The 17801-nt window shown below is 39.9% G+C and overlaps 1 protein-coding gene across 9 annotated transcripts in view; it reads left to right on the top strand.

The window, feature by feature from the left end:
- BIRC6 (baculoviral IAP repeat containing 6) overlaps positions 1-17801 on the top strand; it is a 195025-nt gene that overhangs the window by 63473 nt on the left and 113751 nt on the right. For 5 of the 9 annotated variants that reach the window (XM_058668105.1, XM_058668101.1, XM_058668104.1 and 2 more), the window contains exons 12-20: positions 216-441; positions 2921-3081; positions 4304-4435; positions 4908-5039; positions 8257-8435; positions 9404-9537; positions 14005-14166; positions 14250-14381; positions 15741-15838. In XM_058668105.1, coding sequence (XP_058524088.1) covers positions 216-441; positions 2921-3081; positions 4304-4435; positions 4908-5039; positions 8257-8435; positions 9404-9537; positions 14005-14166; positions 14250-14381; positions 15741-15838 — 1356 coding nt within the window. The remainder of the gene's footprint in view (positions 1-215; positions 442-2920; positions 3082-4303; positions 4436-4907; positions 5040-8256; positions 8436-9403; positions 9538-14004; positions 14167-14249; positions 14382-15740; positions 15839-17801) is intronic. The other 4 variants (XM_004582721.3, XM_036497048.2, XM_004582720.2 and 1 more) reach the window with 2 other exon arrangements.

Genomic DNA, 17801 nt, shown 5'->3' with positions numbered 1-17801 from the left:
TAAAATAGTCTCCATGGATTTGTCTTCTGTGCTATACCATTCAGCGAGTGCTAGTTATTTTAATTGGGTATAAATACTTGGATATAAATTTCTGAGCCCACTTTATTTACTTTAAAGTTATTTGGTAGTGTTATAATTGAATAGGCCACCAAAACAGGAATTAAAACTACCATTTTTTTTTCTATCCTTTAATTGTTTCACTGACCAATGTCAAGGAGTTGATTTGTTGGTGGACCAGCCACTCACACTTGAAACCTTGACGTCTCTAGTGGAGCTCACCCGCTTCGAGACCTTAACCCCACGGTTTTCAGCTACTGTCCCTCCATGCTGGGTGGAAGTTCAGCAAGAACAGCAGCAAAGGAGGCATCCTCAGCACCTCCACCAGCAGCACCATGGAGATGCCGCTCAGCACACTAGAACTTGGAAACTGCAGACGGACAGGTAAAACCTTTACCCAAGATGCTTTGTCAGAGACAATGTCGGGGTTCTGGGGATGTTATTAATGATTCTCTTCAATATTTTTTTTATTATTGATACCATTCATTCTGTCATCTTGGTTTTGAAAGTTGTTGTATTCTTATTCTTAATAGATGGATAAAATAGTACTTGTATAAATTAGCCATTGCAATAACTTGGTCCTTTATTTGTGAATACATTTAAAGATCAATCTGTTTTTATTAGAAAGACAGATTTATAGAGAGAAGGAGAGACACAGAGAGGAAGATCTTCCATTTATTGGTCTACTCCCCAAATGGCTGCAACAATCAGAGCTGAGCTGATCTAAAGTTAGGAGCCAGGGGCTTCTTTGGGATCTCCCACGTGGATGCAGGGTCCCAAGGCTTTGAGCCATTTCCCATTGGTTTTCCAGACCACCAGCAGGAAACTGGAAGGAAACTGGAGCAACTGGGACGCAAACTGGCATCCATATGGGATGTCATTGTTCCAGGCAGATGATTAGCCACATGAAACTATTGCACCGGCCCCAGTTTGTGAATATATTTAAGAAATATACAAGCAAGTACTCTTGTAGACACTTGTAGTAGGACTTTCATGAAATTTACATTCCAAATAAATTTCAAAAACTTTGTGGAAAGTAGAATTAAAAAATAGATTTTAGTTGGGTGTTTGTCTAGAAGTTAAGTTAAGTTAAGCTGGGACGGGTATTAACGATGCAGGTGGGATCAGGCTCTGCAAAGGATGCCTGAATCCCATATGTGAGCAGTGGTTTGAGTCTTGGCTACTTCTTCTCTGGCTCCCTGTAATGTGCAGGGAAGCTCAGCCATTTGAGTCAGTGCCACCAACTTGAGAGACCCAGGTGGAATCTCAGGCCTTTTATAATCAATACAGGAGTGAGCCAGCAGATGAAATCTAATAAATAAATCTTTAAGCAGAAGATGCCACCTTCCTTTGTTGGGTGCCTTGTTCAATACCTAGCTCTGCCCCAGACTCGAGCTTCTTGACGTTATGCGCTGAGACACGATGATGACTCAAGTGGTGACCATCTGCTTGCGAAGCTTGGATTTAATTGTCCTTGACTCTGGTTCTTTTGCCTTTGTAGGCAAATCAGTAGTGAGCCAGTATGTGGCAGCTTCATTTGTTTTCTCTCTGATTCAATTAAAAAGTTTATTTTGGTGAAGACCCTGTGTATGCATAGATTTCAAATTTTTCTGTACCAAAATAAACTTGACCTATTCCATTTTTTCATGAACTTTTGAACCATCTTTGTATGAAATGTAGTGTGTGGTCGTAAAAGCTGTGGGAATTGTTAAAAACAGAGTATGTTAAGAGAGAAGTTGTTGGGTATCTGTGTGTGTTTAAGAGTTGAGGGAGTGAGTAAAAGAAAAAATGTGTATGAAAACATGTTATTTCTGTGGAGATACGAATTCACAGGCAATAGAAAATATGAAGACACTGAGGAGTCCATTTTGTGAGTTCTACAAAGCACACAATGAAGACTGCTATTGTTATGTAGTGATGGCAGGGGAGATAGTGACAGAGAGTCAGGTCAGACCAGCCAGCTGGAAAGCAGAGCCCTAGCTCTTTGTGTACTGTATGAAGTAGGAAGATGTTGGAGGGTTGTGAATATAGGAATGTGGAGATAGGATCTGTGATTTAAAAGTTTTACCATTAATACTAAGTGTAGAATAAAGATGATTGCAGGAGAGGGGGCAGTGAGGATTCCAGTTGCATTGCTGGTGCAGTAATGGGGTGAGATGCTAATGGACCATGGTGACAGTGATGTGGGTAGTGACAAGCTTAGGTGCATTGGTGGATCATGGCAGTAATTTGGAGGTGAAGGAGTAGAATTTGCTGATATGTTAAACATCTGATATGAGAGAAGTGTAAGGGATGCCTGTAAGATTTTGGCTTGACTCATTGAAAGATGGAACTTCTGTTCTCTGACATGCAGGAAGGGGTAATCAAGAAGGGTGTGTGTGTCTTTATTTTTCAGGATGAGTTTGAGTTATCTAGTAGACGTCTGGATATAATGGAGTATGATTTGGAGAGTGTAATTTTCTAACTTTGAAGAATTTAAAACCTGAGGATTTGTGTGTATTTGAATGTATTAATGCAAGTTGGATTTGTTTTAAAAAATGAAGCAGACTTGTATCCTGCCTTTCGATGTGGTGTGGAACCCAGGAATCTGATAATTTTGGTGTGAGATGATTCACAGTTTGGGCCACAAGGGTTTCTTGCATAGGTCTGTGTAAATCTCATGGCAGTTGTAGGGTAAGATCACTCATTGCTCTGTGATTAACCTCCCTGGTGAGAACAGCTTATCTTCTTTTGATCCCACGAGAAACATGAAGATTTGCTGGACTCTACAAATAAAAAAGTAGGAAAAGAAGTAGTGAAGGAAGTAAGATTATGGCTGAGGAAAAATTTTGCTTTAATTGGCATTTCCCCTCTTATTTGACAGCAACAGCTGGGATGAACATGTATTTGAACTGGTTCTACCTAAGGCTTGTATGGTTGGACATGTGGACTTCAAATTTGTTCTGAACTCAAACATCACCAACATTCCTCAGATACAAGTGACACTGCTGAAAAACAAAGCTCCAGGCTTAGGGAAAGTTAATGGTAAGAATAGATCAAAATGAAGATATCGTGGTTGATTTCTTTTTTTTTTAGATTTATTTTATTTTTATTACAAAGTCAGATATATACTGAGAGGAGGAGAGATAGAGAGGAAGTGGAGCTGCCAGGATTAGAACCAGCGGCCATATGGGATCAAGGCGAGGATCTTAGCCACCAGGCCACGCTGCCGAGCCCGTGGTTGATTTCTTTAAAAGAAAAAAAAAAAGACTAATTTTCCACTTGGTGATCTGGGTTTGATGCCCTTCCTTTATCTCTTGGGGCTCTGTCTGCTCTACTTTCTGTGATTGTATCTAGTAGCGTCATCCAGAGAACACTGATTTCAGAGCTTTTCAGTAACTCGGTGCTTTTTGGAATAGCGTAAACTTGAGTAATTTTATCATGCTGTTGGGGAAGTAGGATTAGTTCTATTGTGAATTACTTTCAACTTTAGTGTTAGAACCTTTTTTTTTTTTTTAAAGATTCATTCATTTATGCATTTCTTTTCCTATGAGGAGACTTGATTATGAAGAGCATATTACCAGAACTTACTGCTCTTTTTACAGTAATGCCATCATTAGTGTGGTGCCAGACAATGCCTGTTTTTATTTAGCTTTCTTGTAGATTTAGAATTTGTTATGCTGAGTTACTGAAGTGAATTGTACAAATTATGCATGATAAAAACTAGATATTGCTCTTGGTGGCCTTTTTCTCTATTATTATTATTATTACAAGTTATTCTGAAAGACCGGGGATAATCTTTAGGGTAAATGGTAGCCTAAATTAAGCATTTCAGATATTGAAATCTGAAAGATTTCCTGTGTCAAGAATTACATACACTGTTTATATAGATGCATTTGTATCTTGATGTGACTTTGTGTATGCATGTGTTTTTGTATTTCTGTATTTTCATTTTTGTGAGTCATAATGTTTTGATAATTGAGTCTGGGACTTAGACCTGCGAATTTTTTTTTAAACTCTGCAGGCACTTAAACTGTGTAGCTGAGAATAAGAACTTTGGTTGCCAATAAGTTACTTCTGCAGGTGAATTTTTCTTTATTAGAGGAGGGAGAAGTATGTAAAGCAGTTAGTTGAACTTTCTTCTCTCATCATAGCTGTTTCATAGCAGGAAAATTGCAGTAGTTCCCAGTTAGAAAATTTAGGTTTTTAGGCACATAAAACATTGATATTAAACAAAACTAAGTTTATCAATATTTTTATCCTCTAGAAACAGCAGTAGATAGGCAGATCACCTTTCCTTTGTCTCCAGCTCTTAACATTGAAGTGGAACAAAATGGGAAACCGTCCCTGATTGATTTGAATGAAGAAATGCAGCACATGGATGTAGAGGAATCACAGTGTGAGTTAAATCGTAGAGCTGTTGTCCGACAGTAAGAGGAGTGGTGATCCACATGCATCCTGTTGGGCACAGATTTCCTTCTGGCTTGCAAAAAGTTGATTTTAAAAACACAATGAAAAAATAACCAATATTTCTGCTTTGGCAATATGCTTTAACTTCCAGCTCATCTTTGTGAACATAGCTGCGCTAATACTTGCATTCTTCTTCCTTCTTCTTTTTATTTTTTTTTTAATGCCTTGCAATTACAATCAAGTCTTGGTCTTACAATTTTTTTTTGAAAATCGAGGTGAAATTTAAAATAATATGGGACTGGAAAGCAACACCATATATTGGATAATTGATTATCGTTCCTTAGCATGACCTTGATTCTTTCTTAAATACGTCTAAGTATAATAATTTTGTGTGATGGTATTATATGTAAATTTTTTTTAATAACTAATTTAAAAGAAAAAATATATGTTTTTCTTTTTAGGTCTTAGATTATGTCCATTTTTAGAGGATCATAAAGAAGACATTCTGTGTGGGCCGGTATGGCTTGCTAGTGGCCTTGATCTGTCAGGTCATGCTGGGATGTTGACGTTAACAAGCCCCAAACTTGTTAAAGGTGAAGTAGTACATTTAACAAAGCAGAATGAATAATAACACATTGTAAACATTTTTTAAAAATGAACTAAAAGTAAAAGGCACAGTGTTTTATTTAGGACTTCATTATTTTAACAGCTTGCTGTTTTCTGAAGTTATTTATTCAAATAATTGTGTGTGAAATGTATATTCTCTTTTTTGGGTAATAGTCTTAGTTGTTTTTGAAAAAACATAAGGAAGTGGCTGCAGGGTGACAATCAAGATCTTCTAAGTTATGATGCATATTATGTCATTTTGTATTTCCTGTAATTTTAGAGTCTGTGTTCAAGAGTGTTACATATTGCATTTTTATTCATAGGTTTTCTGGAAGAGTCTTTTGGTATATATTGAGATAGAGTGATTTGAGTATAATAAGCAGAAATTATAATAAATGTATGTTTAACAGTGAACTGTTATCTGGATAATATGTACAAATACTAGTATGGATTTTTTTCAGCTTTTGTATCTCTGGGATGGATTAAACAAAAGCAAATTAATCAAATAAAACCCTTATTTTGATTGTTGAAAATGATTGGAGGCAAGTGAGATGTGAAGATCCTTCCTCAATTCAAGAACAGCTTACTACCTAAACAACAGCTATTTTAGTTTGTTTAATTTATTTAATTTTTAATTCCCTTCATAGTTTGTCACATTAACATTTATGGTTAGTTACAATGCGTAGTATATAGTAATTCCTCTTATCTGTAGTTTTATTTTCTGCAGGTTGTTCTCATGGTCAGTGTTAGTGAAAAAATGTTAAATGGAAATTCCAGGAGTAACCAGCTAAACGGCTTTAAACTGTGAGCTGTTGTGAATAGTGTGATGAATCTCACTTCGTTCTGCTCCATGCAGGCCCGGTCACGAGTCATGCTTTTGTGTAACCTGTCTATGCCAGATAGACTGACTGCTCACCAGTGGCCTTCTCACTTGTCAGCTGGACTATTGAAGTGTCCCTGTGCCGTGTTCATGTGACTGCATTTGACTTCGTAGTGGCCCCAAAGTGCAAGAATAGTGCTCTGGCCATTTGAAACATGCCTAAGACATGTTAGAAAGTTTAGCTTGTGATTTCTTTTATAGTTTGTTTGGAAGGCAGAAAAATAGATGCGTAGACAGCTTTCTCTGTCTGGTTGACTCCCAAATAGCTGTAAGGCGAGTGCTGGCTTGGGACCGAAGTGGAGAGGGGAGAAGTCAGTGCAGGTTTCCTTTTTTTTTTTTTTTTTTTTAAATATTTATTTATTTTTTTTATTACAAAGTCAGATATACAGAGAGGAGGAGAGACAGAGAGGAAGATCTTCTGTCAGATGATTCACTCCCCAAGTGAGCGCAACGGCTGGTGCTGCGCCAATCTGAAGCCGGGAACCCAAAACCTCCTCCAGGTTTCCTATGTGGGTGCAGGGTCCCAAAGCTTTGGGAAGTGGAGCTGCCGGGATTAGAACCGGTGCCCATATGGGATTCCGGGGCGTTCAAGGCGAGGACTTTAGCCGCTAGGCCACGCCGCTGGGCCCAGTGCAGGTTTCCTATGTGAGTATCAGGAACCCAATTATTTGAACCCTTACTTTTGTCTCCCAGAGAATGTGTTAACAAGAAGTTGGAGTTAGTAAATGAGGCTTGAACCCATGTACTCCTGTGAAGGACTCAGGTTCTTTACTGGTGGGGTAGAAACTTACTCCCTTTCAGTACTTCTTTCAAGGGAAAAGGTGAAAGTTTTTAACTTATGTGAAGGAAGTAAAATGGTATTAAACTAGGTAGCTTAGATGAACAGAGAAAATGAATCTTCTGTTTGTGAAATTGTGAGAAAGAAAAAGGAAATTCATGTCATTCTTATAATCACATCTCAGACTGAAAAAGTTCTGGCCACAGTGTAGTAGGTGTTTCTTTAAAATGAAAAATATATTAAGCATTATTGTAGTTATGTTATGTATAGGAAAATACATAGAGGACTTGGTACATGGTTTCAGACATCCACAGGAGATCTTGAATAAAGGAGAGGGAACCTTTGTATATGTAAGGTTTACTGTAGTTACTTTACTATATTTTATTCATTGATTAAGTTTCAGACATCTAGTTATTTGAAAGGCAAAGTTACAGTGAGAGTGGTAGGGAAGAAGGAGAAAGGTTGAGAGGCGGGGCAGTGAGGGGTGGTGGTGGGAAAGAGATAGGTCTTCCATTGACTTCCTACAAGCACCAGAGCTGGGCCAATTCAAAGGCAGCAGCCTGGAACTTCTTTCAGGTCTACTACATGAGTACAAGGGTGCAAGCACTTAGGCATCTTCCACTGCTTTCCTGGGTACATTGGTAGGGAACTGGATTTGAGGTGGAACAGCTGGGACTTGAACTCACGCCCATATGGGAGCTGATGTCACAGGCAGTGACTATCTACTATGCCACAGCACTGGTCCCAAATTTTTGAGAACAATCTCTTCAAAGTCATGGAAACTGGAGAAAATGATTGCTGAATTTTAATGGAAGTATAAAAAGTGAATCACTTCCTCCGCAACTCCCTCCCCCCCCTTCAAAAAAAAAAAAAAATTGAATAGGTTCTTGAGCCAGGAGAGTTTTGTCAGGTATTTGAATCTAGAATAATTCAGGAGGAATTGTTGACAGGATGGTTTAAGCACATAGGCAGACTGGTACATAGGAAACAAGAAAGGTACTCTTGGTGTCACAAAAAGGATTTATAATTGCTAAGGCAGCAGTAGATCAGTATTGGGCTGGCAGATGTATTCATTTGAAGGTATTTTTGTAAAGTATTTTACATGTAGATTATGTAGTATGATCTCGATTTAATTGAAACAGCATAAAACACTGGTGATGATGACTGTTTAGAGTGGTTTCTACCTTGCCAAACAAAGGAATTCTAATTTTCATTATCTCCTGAGGTATACACTTAGTATTTTACACATGCATGATACTTGGTGGAGTCTTCACTCAAATCCAGTAGTGACTTTTAAGGTGTTTCTTTTGTGAGTACCTTAGTGGTGTGTACACACAAACATGCATGGATAACTCCCTGTGTTTTTTTTGGCCCCTGTATGAAGTCTACACAGTATTACTGTGATCAAACAGTGTACTTAAATGATTCTGACCTAGTGTATTTTTGTTGTTGTTAGAGTTACTCTGTAGCTTGCTCTGTGAAGATTAAAAAAAAGATTGACTTTTGGTGATTCAGTTCTTCATCATATTGTATGCTACTCCTTTAGGTATGGCAGGAGGAAAATATCGCTCATTTTTAATCCATGTGAAGGCAGTGAATGAAAGAGGAACAGACGATATTTGTAACGGTGGTGTACGTCCTGTTGTGAGACTCCCATCCCTGAAACACCAGAGTAACAAGGGCTACTCGCTGGCTTCCCTGTTGGCTAAAGTTGCAGCAGGAAAGGTACGGTACTATGCTCTGGAACCTTGGTGACTCTGAAGAATTGAGCATGAGAGTTGACATACTGCGGAAGTAGTTTGGTTCTTCGTTGATGTTGTCCTTGACACTTGGTTTGTATTTTTTCTTTGCAATAATTTGCAGAAATACAAGTAAGGAGGCAATGTTTTGAATTAGCTTTAGGCAAATTCTCTAGCTTTTGTAAAGTGTGCTCTGAAGGAAATAATTATTAACTGGTATTTCCTTTCATTAAAATGGACTCATCAGCCTGTGATGAGTAAGGGGATTTTTCCTGTATCCTGTAATGGAAGCTCAGTGTGTGTTGTATGTATGTGTTGTGTGTGTGTATATGTGTGTGAGAGAGAGTGAAAGAACGAGAAAGAGAGAACATTTGGGAGGATCCAGGAAAAGAAGTTCCACAGTAACTTTAGAAGCATGTCTCAGTCTTCATAATTGATTTTAGTTGTGTAACCTGCTGGCTCTTCATGATTGTCTGATCTCAGATTTTGCCAAATTCCAGAGGTTTTATTTTACAGTGTTATTACAACTGGCAATATTAGTATTGGATTTGTGTATTTTTCAAGGGGCTCCATGTACCTTTTCTGATTTGATTATCAAAAACACCTCTGGGTTAGACAGAGTAGATACTATTGTATCTCATTTAAAATTTTTTCTAACACTGGAGAGTAGGAGTTGAGAAATTGGTGTGTCTTTTATAAAGAACTGTAACTGGAGTTGTTTAAGCTTTGATTTTATAATCTTTAATTATTGACTTAGGCATAGTGACTGTCTTCAACCCCCGTTTTTATTTATTTGTTTTTAAGAAAATCATGTGTTGAATATGAGAATAAAAACTATGGTTTTGAGATTTATGTTTTGATAATCATGATTCAGTTACATTTTCTTTCATAACTTTAAGTATAAATAAGTGTTTTAGTTTTGTTTATTGATTCAGCCATTTATTGTATGCTTAGGAAAAATCATCTAATGTGAAGAATGAAAATGCAGGTAGTACTCGGAAAGCTGAAAACCTCCGCGGCTGTGATTTACTGCAGGAGGTCTCAGTCACCATTAGAAGATTCAAGAAAACTTCCATCCCTAAGGAAAGGTAGTTTCATTCTCCTGATATACTTGTGCTAATAAATATATAAAACATAAACATAAAAAAACCCAGCCACAATTGTAATGTACTGAAAAGTAGAACGAGCATGTGAAACAGGCAAGTTAGTGCTCCTGCATCTGCTGTTGACTTTTTTTAATTAATAATACATTTTATTTTTGATTATGTTTACATGGTTGAGAAGGATGCATGCCAGTGTAGACCACCAATTAGGTTGGAGAGGGTTGAGGAGTGGGAGAAAGTGGATATGACATCTGCCTGCAGTTTTCTTCTGGATTCTGGGGAAAATGGAGAGAGAAGGGCAGCGGGCCCCTCCCAGAAGCCCAACCACATCAGTAAGCAGAAATAGGGAAGGCCACCGGATGTCATCCCAGGTCCCCCGTGTGCAATATGCTCTGCAGTTACTGCTGAAGTGGTTTCATTGGTTCTGAGATGCTGTTGATTTCATTGCTGCAAGGTTGAGGAAATCCTTGCAAGGTTCACTGGCTGACATAGTCCACCTTAGAATCTCCATTTGCGTAGATAATTAGCTGAGAGAGTTGTCCAATTTTTTCTACCCTGCATGGTACTAGATGTCCTCTGCAGGCCCAAATGACTGGTTGTCATGTTCCCATGATCATCTGGGAGTAACACTCACCACACAGGCCTCAGCAACCATGGAGACCCAGTTCTGACACAGGCACTGCATGATTAACCTACAAGTCCTGGGATTTTTACTGTTTTTGGGAGTTCCGAGTCCATAATCCAGCTGGAAGGGGGTCCCCAAAGAAGCCTCACCAGAGGTAACTCCAACCTTACTCCGGTGTTTGTGAGCCAGTGTAGGGTCTCGCTTAGTCCATTGCCCACATTAGCCTACACACGCAATGGTGGTTGTAATTATCTTTTTTTTTTTTTTAAGATTTATTTTATTTTTATTACAAAATCAGATATGCAGATAGGAGGAGAGACAGAGAAGAATATCTTCCTTCCGATGCTTCACTCCCCAAGTGAGTGCAACAGTGGGTGCTATGCCGATCCGAAACCAGGAGCCAGGAACTTCTTCCAGGTCTCCCACATGGATGCAGAGTCTCAAGGCTTTGGGCCATCTTCAACTGCTTTCCCAGGCCACAAGCAGGGAGCTGGATGGGAAGTGGAGCAGCCGGGATTAGAACCGGTGGCCATATGGGATGCCCGGGGCATTCAAGGCAAGGACTTTAGTCACTAGGCCATGCCACCGGGCCCGGTTGTAATTATCTGATCAGTTCTGTCCCCAGCCCCATCTCGTATGCAAATTGATAGATGCTGTGACAGAGTCTAACCTTTGCCACTGCACACTCTACCCTCATGTGCACCAGCGGGAACTGCAGCCTAGTTGAAGCAAGCCCCATTAACCCCTACTAGGCCTTCCCACAGCCCTGGTTCCTGTGCATGCCAGCAGACTGATCCAGTGTGTCCCACATCCCATTCAGCTCTCATACACTTCAACGGGTGTTGGAGCCTAGCTCAGCCAACTATCCTCACTATCCACTATTCTGGTGGGTGCTACTGCCTGTCTAGCCAGGCCTGGTTCTGCTGCTCACTAGTGGGAGATGTAACCAATCAGAGAGGTGCCCACCATTTCCCTACTGGACCACTCCCAGCCCTCCATCATGATTCTAGTCTAGTCTAACAGGACTTGCCTTCAGTTCCAACACTTGGCAGTTGATGCTGTGGCAGAGCACATCCAGCTTGCATTTACTTTGGCTTACGCACTTACCAGTGGATATAGTTGCTTAGCCCAGTCTGACTTTCCCCTAACGCAACTCACGGGTTTTGTATCCCTGCCCTGCTTGGTCTGCCCCCAGTCCCAGCTCCCATGCTCAATATCTGCTCTCAATGTCCTTTTTTTTTTTTTTTTTTTTTTAAGATTTATTTAAATCTTTTTTATTGGAAAGTCAAATTTACAGAGAGAAGGAGATACAGAGAGAAAGATCTTCTGTCCATTGATTCACTGTCCAAGTGACTGGAGCTGAGTTCATCCTAAGCCAGGAGCCAGGAACTTCTTCCAGGTCTCCCACACAGGTGCAGGGTCCCAAGGCCTTGGCCATCCTTGATTGCTTTCCCAGGCCACAAACAAGAAGCTGGATGGGAAGTGGAGCAGCTGGATTATTAACCAATGCCCATAAGGGATCCTGGTGCATGCAAGGCGAGGACTTTAGCTGCTAGGCCCTGCTCCTTACTTGTTAAATTGTTGGTCCCACGTTCAAAGCAGGAACTAGGAACTCAATCCAGGTTTCCTATTTTGGGTGGCTGAAAACTACCTAGTTGATTCATTATTGTTGCTTCCAGGGTTTGCGCCAACTGTAAGCTGGAGTCAGGAGCTTCTGCCAGGATTCAAACCCATTTACTTTGATGTGAGATGTAAATGGGTGACTTAATTTCTGAGTTATTTTCTATCTCTTGTTTTTGTTTTTGTTTTTTAAGGTTTTTTTAATTTGTTTGAAAGTCAGAGTTATAAAGGAAGAGAGAGAGGGAAAAAATGAAATTGTGAGGTATCTTCCTGTCTACCAGTTTACTCCATAAGTGGTTGCCCCAGTGGCCAGCCTGGGCTAAACTGAGGCCGCGAGAAGCCAGGACGTAATTCCTGAATTTCCTCTAGATCCTGCCTGGTGGCGGAGGCCCAAACACGTGATCATCTGCTGCTGCTTTTATCAGGCCATTAGCAGGGAGCTGGGTCATAGCCAACAGGAGCAGCCTGGGATATAAACTGGGGCCCCTTCTAGGGTGTCAGTGTTAATATGCAGTGACTTTACCTGCCATTCCATGACACTGTTCCCCTAATTGCATTTTTACTGGATGCCAGACGTCATTGCCTGCCTGAAATTTTTGTTGCTTTTCTTGTATCTTTTTTTTTTTTTAAAGATTTTATTATTATTGGAAAGCCGGATATACAGAGAGGAGGAGAGACAGAGAGGAAGATCTTCCGTCCAATGATTCACTCCCCAAGTGAGCCGCAACGGGCCGATACTATGCTGATCCGAAGCCAGGATCCAGGAACCTCTTCCGGGTCTCCCACGCGGGTGCAGGGTCCCAATGCATTGGGCCGTCCTCGACTGCCTTCCCAGGCCACAAACAGAGAGCTGGATGGGAAGTGGACCTGCCGGGATTAGAACCGGTGCCCATATGGGATCCCGGGGCATTCAAGGCGAGGATTTTAGCCGCTAAGCCACGGCGCCGGGCCCGCTTTTCTTGTATCTTAAGAAAATCTAAACCAGTGAAGATTTGAGGTATCTTACTACCTCATTGGTTTATTACTGCCGTGTGTAACTGTACTTATTATATGCTAGTAATAGATGAGGAAGGAAATGAATAAAATTTATTGAAGTTCTAGTGGTTCTAGTAATTGTCAGACTATAATACATTGCTGTAAATTTGTTTCTGGTAAAACTTTGTACAAGTGAAATTCTTCATTATGCTAATGGAAAAGCCATTTGTGTTTTGATTATTTTTTTGTGAAGGAGGGTTATGCAAAGTGAGACATCGTTTCTGTTTGCTGGTTTACTCCCTAAGTATCCTGACCACAGTGGCTGGCCCTGGGTGTCCGTGTGCATGGCAAGAGTCCACTTACTAAACCAATCATTGATACTTCCCACAGTTTTTTCACCTGAATGCTGGAGTAAGCACATAGAGCTAGATAATAAGCCAAATATTTCCTGTAAATTTTTTTAAAAATTTATTTTATTTTTAATGGAAAGTCAGATATACAGAGAAGAGGAGAGACAGAGAGGCGGATCTTCCGTCCATAAATTCACTAAGTGGCCGCAACAGCCTTAACTGATTGAAAGCCAAGATCCAGGAACTTCTTCCAGGTCTCCCACATGGGTGCAGGGTCCGAAAGCTTTGGGCCTACCTTGACTGCTTTCCCAGGCCCAAAGCAGGGATCTGGATGGGAAGCAGGGCTGCTGGGATTAGAATCAGCACCTACATGGGATGCTGGTGCAGATAAGGCAAGGACTTTAGCCGTTAGGATACTATGCCAGGCCCAGTTATTTATGTGTGTTTTTTTTTTTCCAAGATTTATTTATTTGAAAGTTACATTACCAAAAGAAAATCAGTGATGCATATCTTGCATCTGTTGGTTTATTCTGCCGACTGCAGTGGCTGTAGCTGGGCCATGTCAAAGCTGGGAGCTGGGAGCCAGGAGGCAGGAGCTTATTCCCAATCTCCCCTCTGGATTTAAAGACCTAAGCACTTGGGTCCTCTTCCACTGGTTTTCCAGGCATATTTGCCCGCAGCTGGGTTGAAAGTAGAGGCACTGGGGCATTGAACCGCTTTATGTTTGGGCTCCCTGCATTGCAGCTCGGAGCTTTGCTTGTCAAGTCACTACAATGGCCTCATAAACATTTTGAAAACATAATTATGATATCCATGACTTAAATAGGTTGTTGAATCTAATTGTTCCATTTTATTTGGTAATTTTGTTTTATTTTCTTGTAGAGTGCAGCGATGTGCCATGTTACAGTTTTCAGAATTTCATGAGAAGCTTCTTGACACTCTTTGCAGAAAAGTAGATGATGGCCAGATCACAGAACACGCCCAGAGCCTTGTGTTGGACACTCTGTGTTGGTTAGCTGGAGTGCATTCAAATGGACCTGGAAGGTTAATTTGTTTCTTTGTTTATTACTGTTGGTTGCTCTTTGGATGTCTTAAGAGAAATCTCAATGTCTGGTATTGTTTTGCAGCTCAAAGGAAGGAAATGAGAGTCTACTTTCAAAAACACGAAAGTGTCTTTCAGACATCATACGTGTGTGCTTCTTTGAGGCAGGACGCAGTATAGCCCATAAGTGTGCCCGCTTTCTAGCCTTGTGCATCAGGTTGGTGTGTTCTCAGTTGACAGTATACTTTCTGTATGTGCATCTACAGTTTGATTGGACTATATCCTTTGTCTGTGATTTGATATTCAGTGAAATATGTGTGTGTGTGTGACTTAAGAACATTTCAGAAGGAATACTGAGATTCTAAGACAGAATTTTTGGGTTAGCAGGTCGTGCTGTGTTCTTAAGTAAGTCTGTTAATAAAAGGAGCCAATGAGTTTCTCCATGTGGTAGTAGCACTTTGGAGCGTTTGGTACGTGAAGGCATTCTCACCCTTTCATTCCTGACTCTTCCTAGTTGTTTATCTGATGTTTTGTTTCTTGTGATAAAGACTGTTGATAGAAAGGTAGGATTAAAGGATAGCATTCACTTTGGGTGAGCTGAGTGGTAAACATGCTCCCATCCCACATCATTATATTGTGGTTTAATTTCTGGCAGTGGCTCTAACTCCAACTTCTGCTGATGAAAACCTTGCTAGGCAGTGGTTTTGGGCTGCTGCTATCAAAGGATAAGTCCTGACCTGCGTTCCCAGCCCAGCGCTTTGGCTGTGGCTGGACCTGGCTCATCTCAGACTCGGGCTTTGTGAGCAGTTGGGCATTGTTCTCTGTCTCTTTCCTTGTGCTTCCGTTTGACTGCAAATAAATACTTTTTTTAAAAAAGATATTTTGATGCAATCAGTCCATTTTTTTTCTGTTCATACAGTGTACAAGTTTGTTCATACAGTGTATAATAGGAGTCTGTATTCATAAAGTAATCTCATAGAATGAGGTTCATTACACTGTTTTGATCAGTATGTGTTGTATACATTTATTGAAATATCACACGGTAGCCCATAAACATGTATAGTTGTTCATTTCAAAAGTGCAAGTTTGGTATGCCTAAATGGTTTTGTCATAGTGTTGTTTTTTTATTTTTTGGTCAACTTAAAGACCCTTCATTGACATGAATTTCAAAATTATTTTGCACTAAGATAAGCTTACCTTTTGATCTTATTTTTCCTAAGATTTAAGAATATCCTCAGGTAACCATCTCACTGGGCTTTTGTAACATTGTAAACAACACTTTGTTTCACTCTGAAAACTAAAGCTGTCCAAGAAATCTTTAGCCCTTAATGGTTATTGTAGACTAGACTTACTCGTTTGCTCTTTGTAATAAAATGGTTTAGCACATAATGTTTCCATTGATTATTATGTAGTTTATTCAGTCCCTACCACCTCTCTGTATGTTTATATATATATTTAACTAAGAGTTTTCTTTTAATTAATGTTAGAATACTTTGATGTAAAGATAGCCTCCCAGTTTGAGGGCTTTAGGGATTGAATAATAACTTCGAATTTTTCCTTTTTAAATCTTTTTCAGTAATGGCAAATGTGACCCATGTCAGCCGGGATTTGGATCTGTTCTTTTGAAGGCTTTACTTGATAACATGCCATTCTTGCCTGCAGCAGCAACTGGTGGTATGTGCAGTTAATATTTCTGGCCACAGTTATGCAGCATGTCTCACAATTAGAATGGGGCACCTCTTTTTTATCTATTAGCCCCATTATGTTCTGTAATTTACCTCATTTTTTAAAGGGATTGAGAAATATACTTCGGTAGGCGTGTGTTGTTTTGATAATATTTCTAGAAAAAGATTAAAGGGATAGTTAAGTAAACATTAAATCTTTACATTCATATGTCTTTTCCTAAATTATTGCATTGTTTGGTTATTCGCTGGCTGTAGATCAGATGTCATAAATGAAAATTTCCGCAAGTGCCGTCTAGATGATGTACGGAAGTAAAATAATCCAGTTTCCTTGTGTGAGCATATTTTGGGGATGACTTGGGGGAACTATGAGTTTCTGAAGATGGAGTGGTGGTTTTTGTTAATATCTGAAGATTCTGCAAGTGAATTTCAAGAAAAAATACAATTGGGGCCAGCGTGTTAGGTCAACGGGCTAATGCTCTGCCCTGTGACACCAGCATCCTGAATGGATACCGGTTCGTGCCTTGGCTGCTCCACTTTGAATCCCGCTCTCTGCTTGGCCCAAGTCCTTGGGACCCTGTACACCCTGGGAGACGTGGACGAAGCTCCTTGCTCCTTGCTATGAATCAGTTCAGCTCCAGATGCTTTGACCATTTGGGGAGTGAACTAGTGGAAGGAAGATCTTTCTTTCTGTCTCTCCTTTTCTCTGTAGATCTGCCTTTCCAATGAAAAATAAATCTTTTTTTTTTAATATAAAGTATGTAATTAGTCAGGTCAAGAGTTTATTTATGAACAAGGCTTATAAAATACTTAATATGGGGCCTGACACCGTGCTCAGTAGCTACATCCTTACTGTGCAAGCTCCAGGACCCCCTTTGGATTCCAATTTGTGTCCCAGCTGCTCCACTTCTCATCCAGTTCTCTGCTTATGGTCTCAGTGAGATACATATTTTCAAATAAGCCAGGAAAAGTTTCTCAAGGTTAATTTGCGAATGGTCAGCAATTTTATCATTGTATAGAGTATATTTACTGCTAACATACTTTCCACTAACTTTTATGTAAGTATAGAGTAGAAGATAATTTTGCAGGATATAGAGTAGAGGATAATTTTGGAGTTAGTGTATTTAAATTCTGGAATGCATTTATAGCTGAAACATCTCAATTTTCATGGAAAGGTCTTAATTCATACCACCATGATTCTTCTTTTAAGCCATGTTTTTTATCTGATTAGCGGTGTAGAATTGCTCTACTTACTAATTTGTAGTGTTTTAAGCTCACTGCCATTCATTGACTTAAAAAATATTACTATAAACATAAAGTACTTGTTGACAAATAACTCAGAGGACTTTTAATGTCTTCATTTCTCCAGCAATTCTAATATGTTTCTCAGAATCAGTTGACATTATTTTACATCAAAGTGCCTGCACTGACTTGATATGTCTTAGAATATGTCTGAAATTCTTTGTGTGTGGTTATACCACAGACTATACTTTATATTGTATATCCTCTCTCTTTGTTTTCAAGATTTGTTTATTGATTTGAAAGGCGGAATTAGACAGAAGGACAGGAGAGGTGTTGGATCTGCTGCTTCAGTCCTTTGGTTTCCACAGTGGCAGGGCTGAGCCAGGCCAAGAGCAGAAGCCGGGGTGTCCATCTGGTCTCCCCCATGAGTGACAGTGGCCCAAACAGTTGGGCCACCTTGTGCTGCCTTTCTCAGGGCAGGATCATAAGTGGAAGAGCTGGGACACAGTCCTGTTCCCCTATTGGAGGTACTGGCACCTCGGATGGTAGCTTTACCTACCACACCACCACAGCAGCCCCGCTATGCCTTCTTTGATCACTTTAAAGAGTTTGTCCTTTTTTCTAAGCTGCTTTAAAGATTTTCTTTCCGGAAAAAGGATGTGTCTTTTCAGTGAAAGATTATATACTGGTAAATGTGTAGTGTGCAGTTGACT

This window comes from Ochotona princeps, chromosome 8 (assembly GCF_030435755.1).
Source record: "Ochotona princeps isolate mOchPri1 chromosome 8, mOchPri1.hap1, whole genome shotgun sequence".
NCBI lineage: Eukaryota > Metazoa > Chordata > Mammalia > Lagomorpha > Ochotonidae > Ochotona > Ochotona princeps.
The sequence above is the reverse complement of the archived record's forward strand: the minus strand, read 5'-3'. Positions and strand labels throughout refer to the sequence as shown.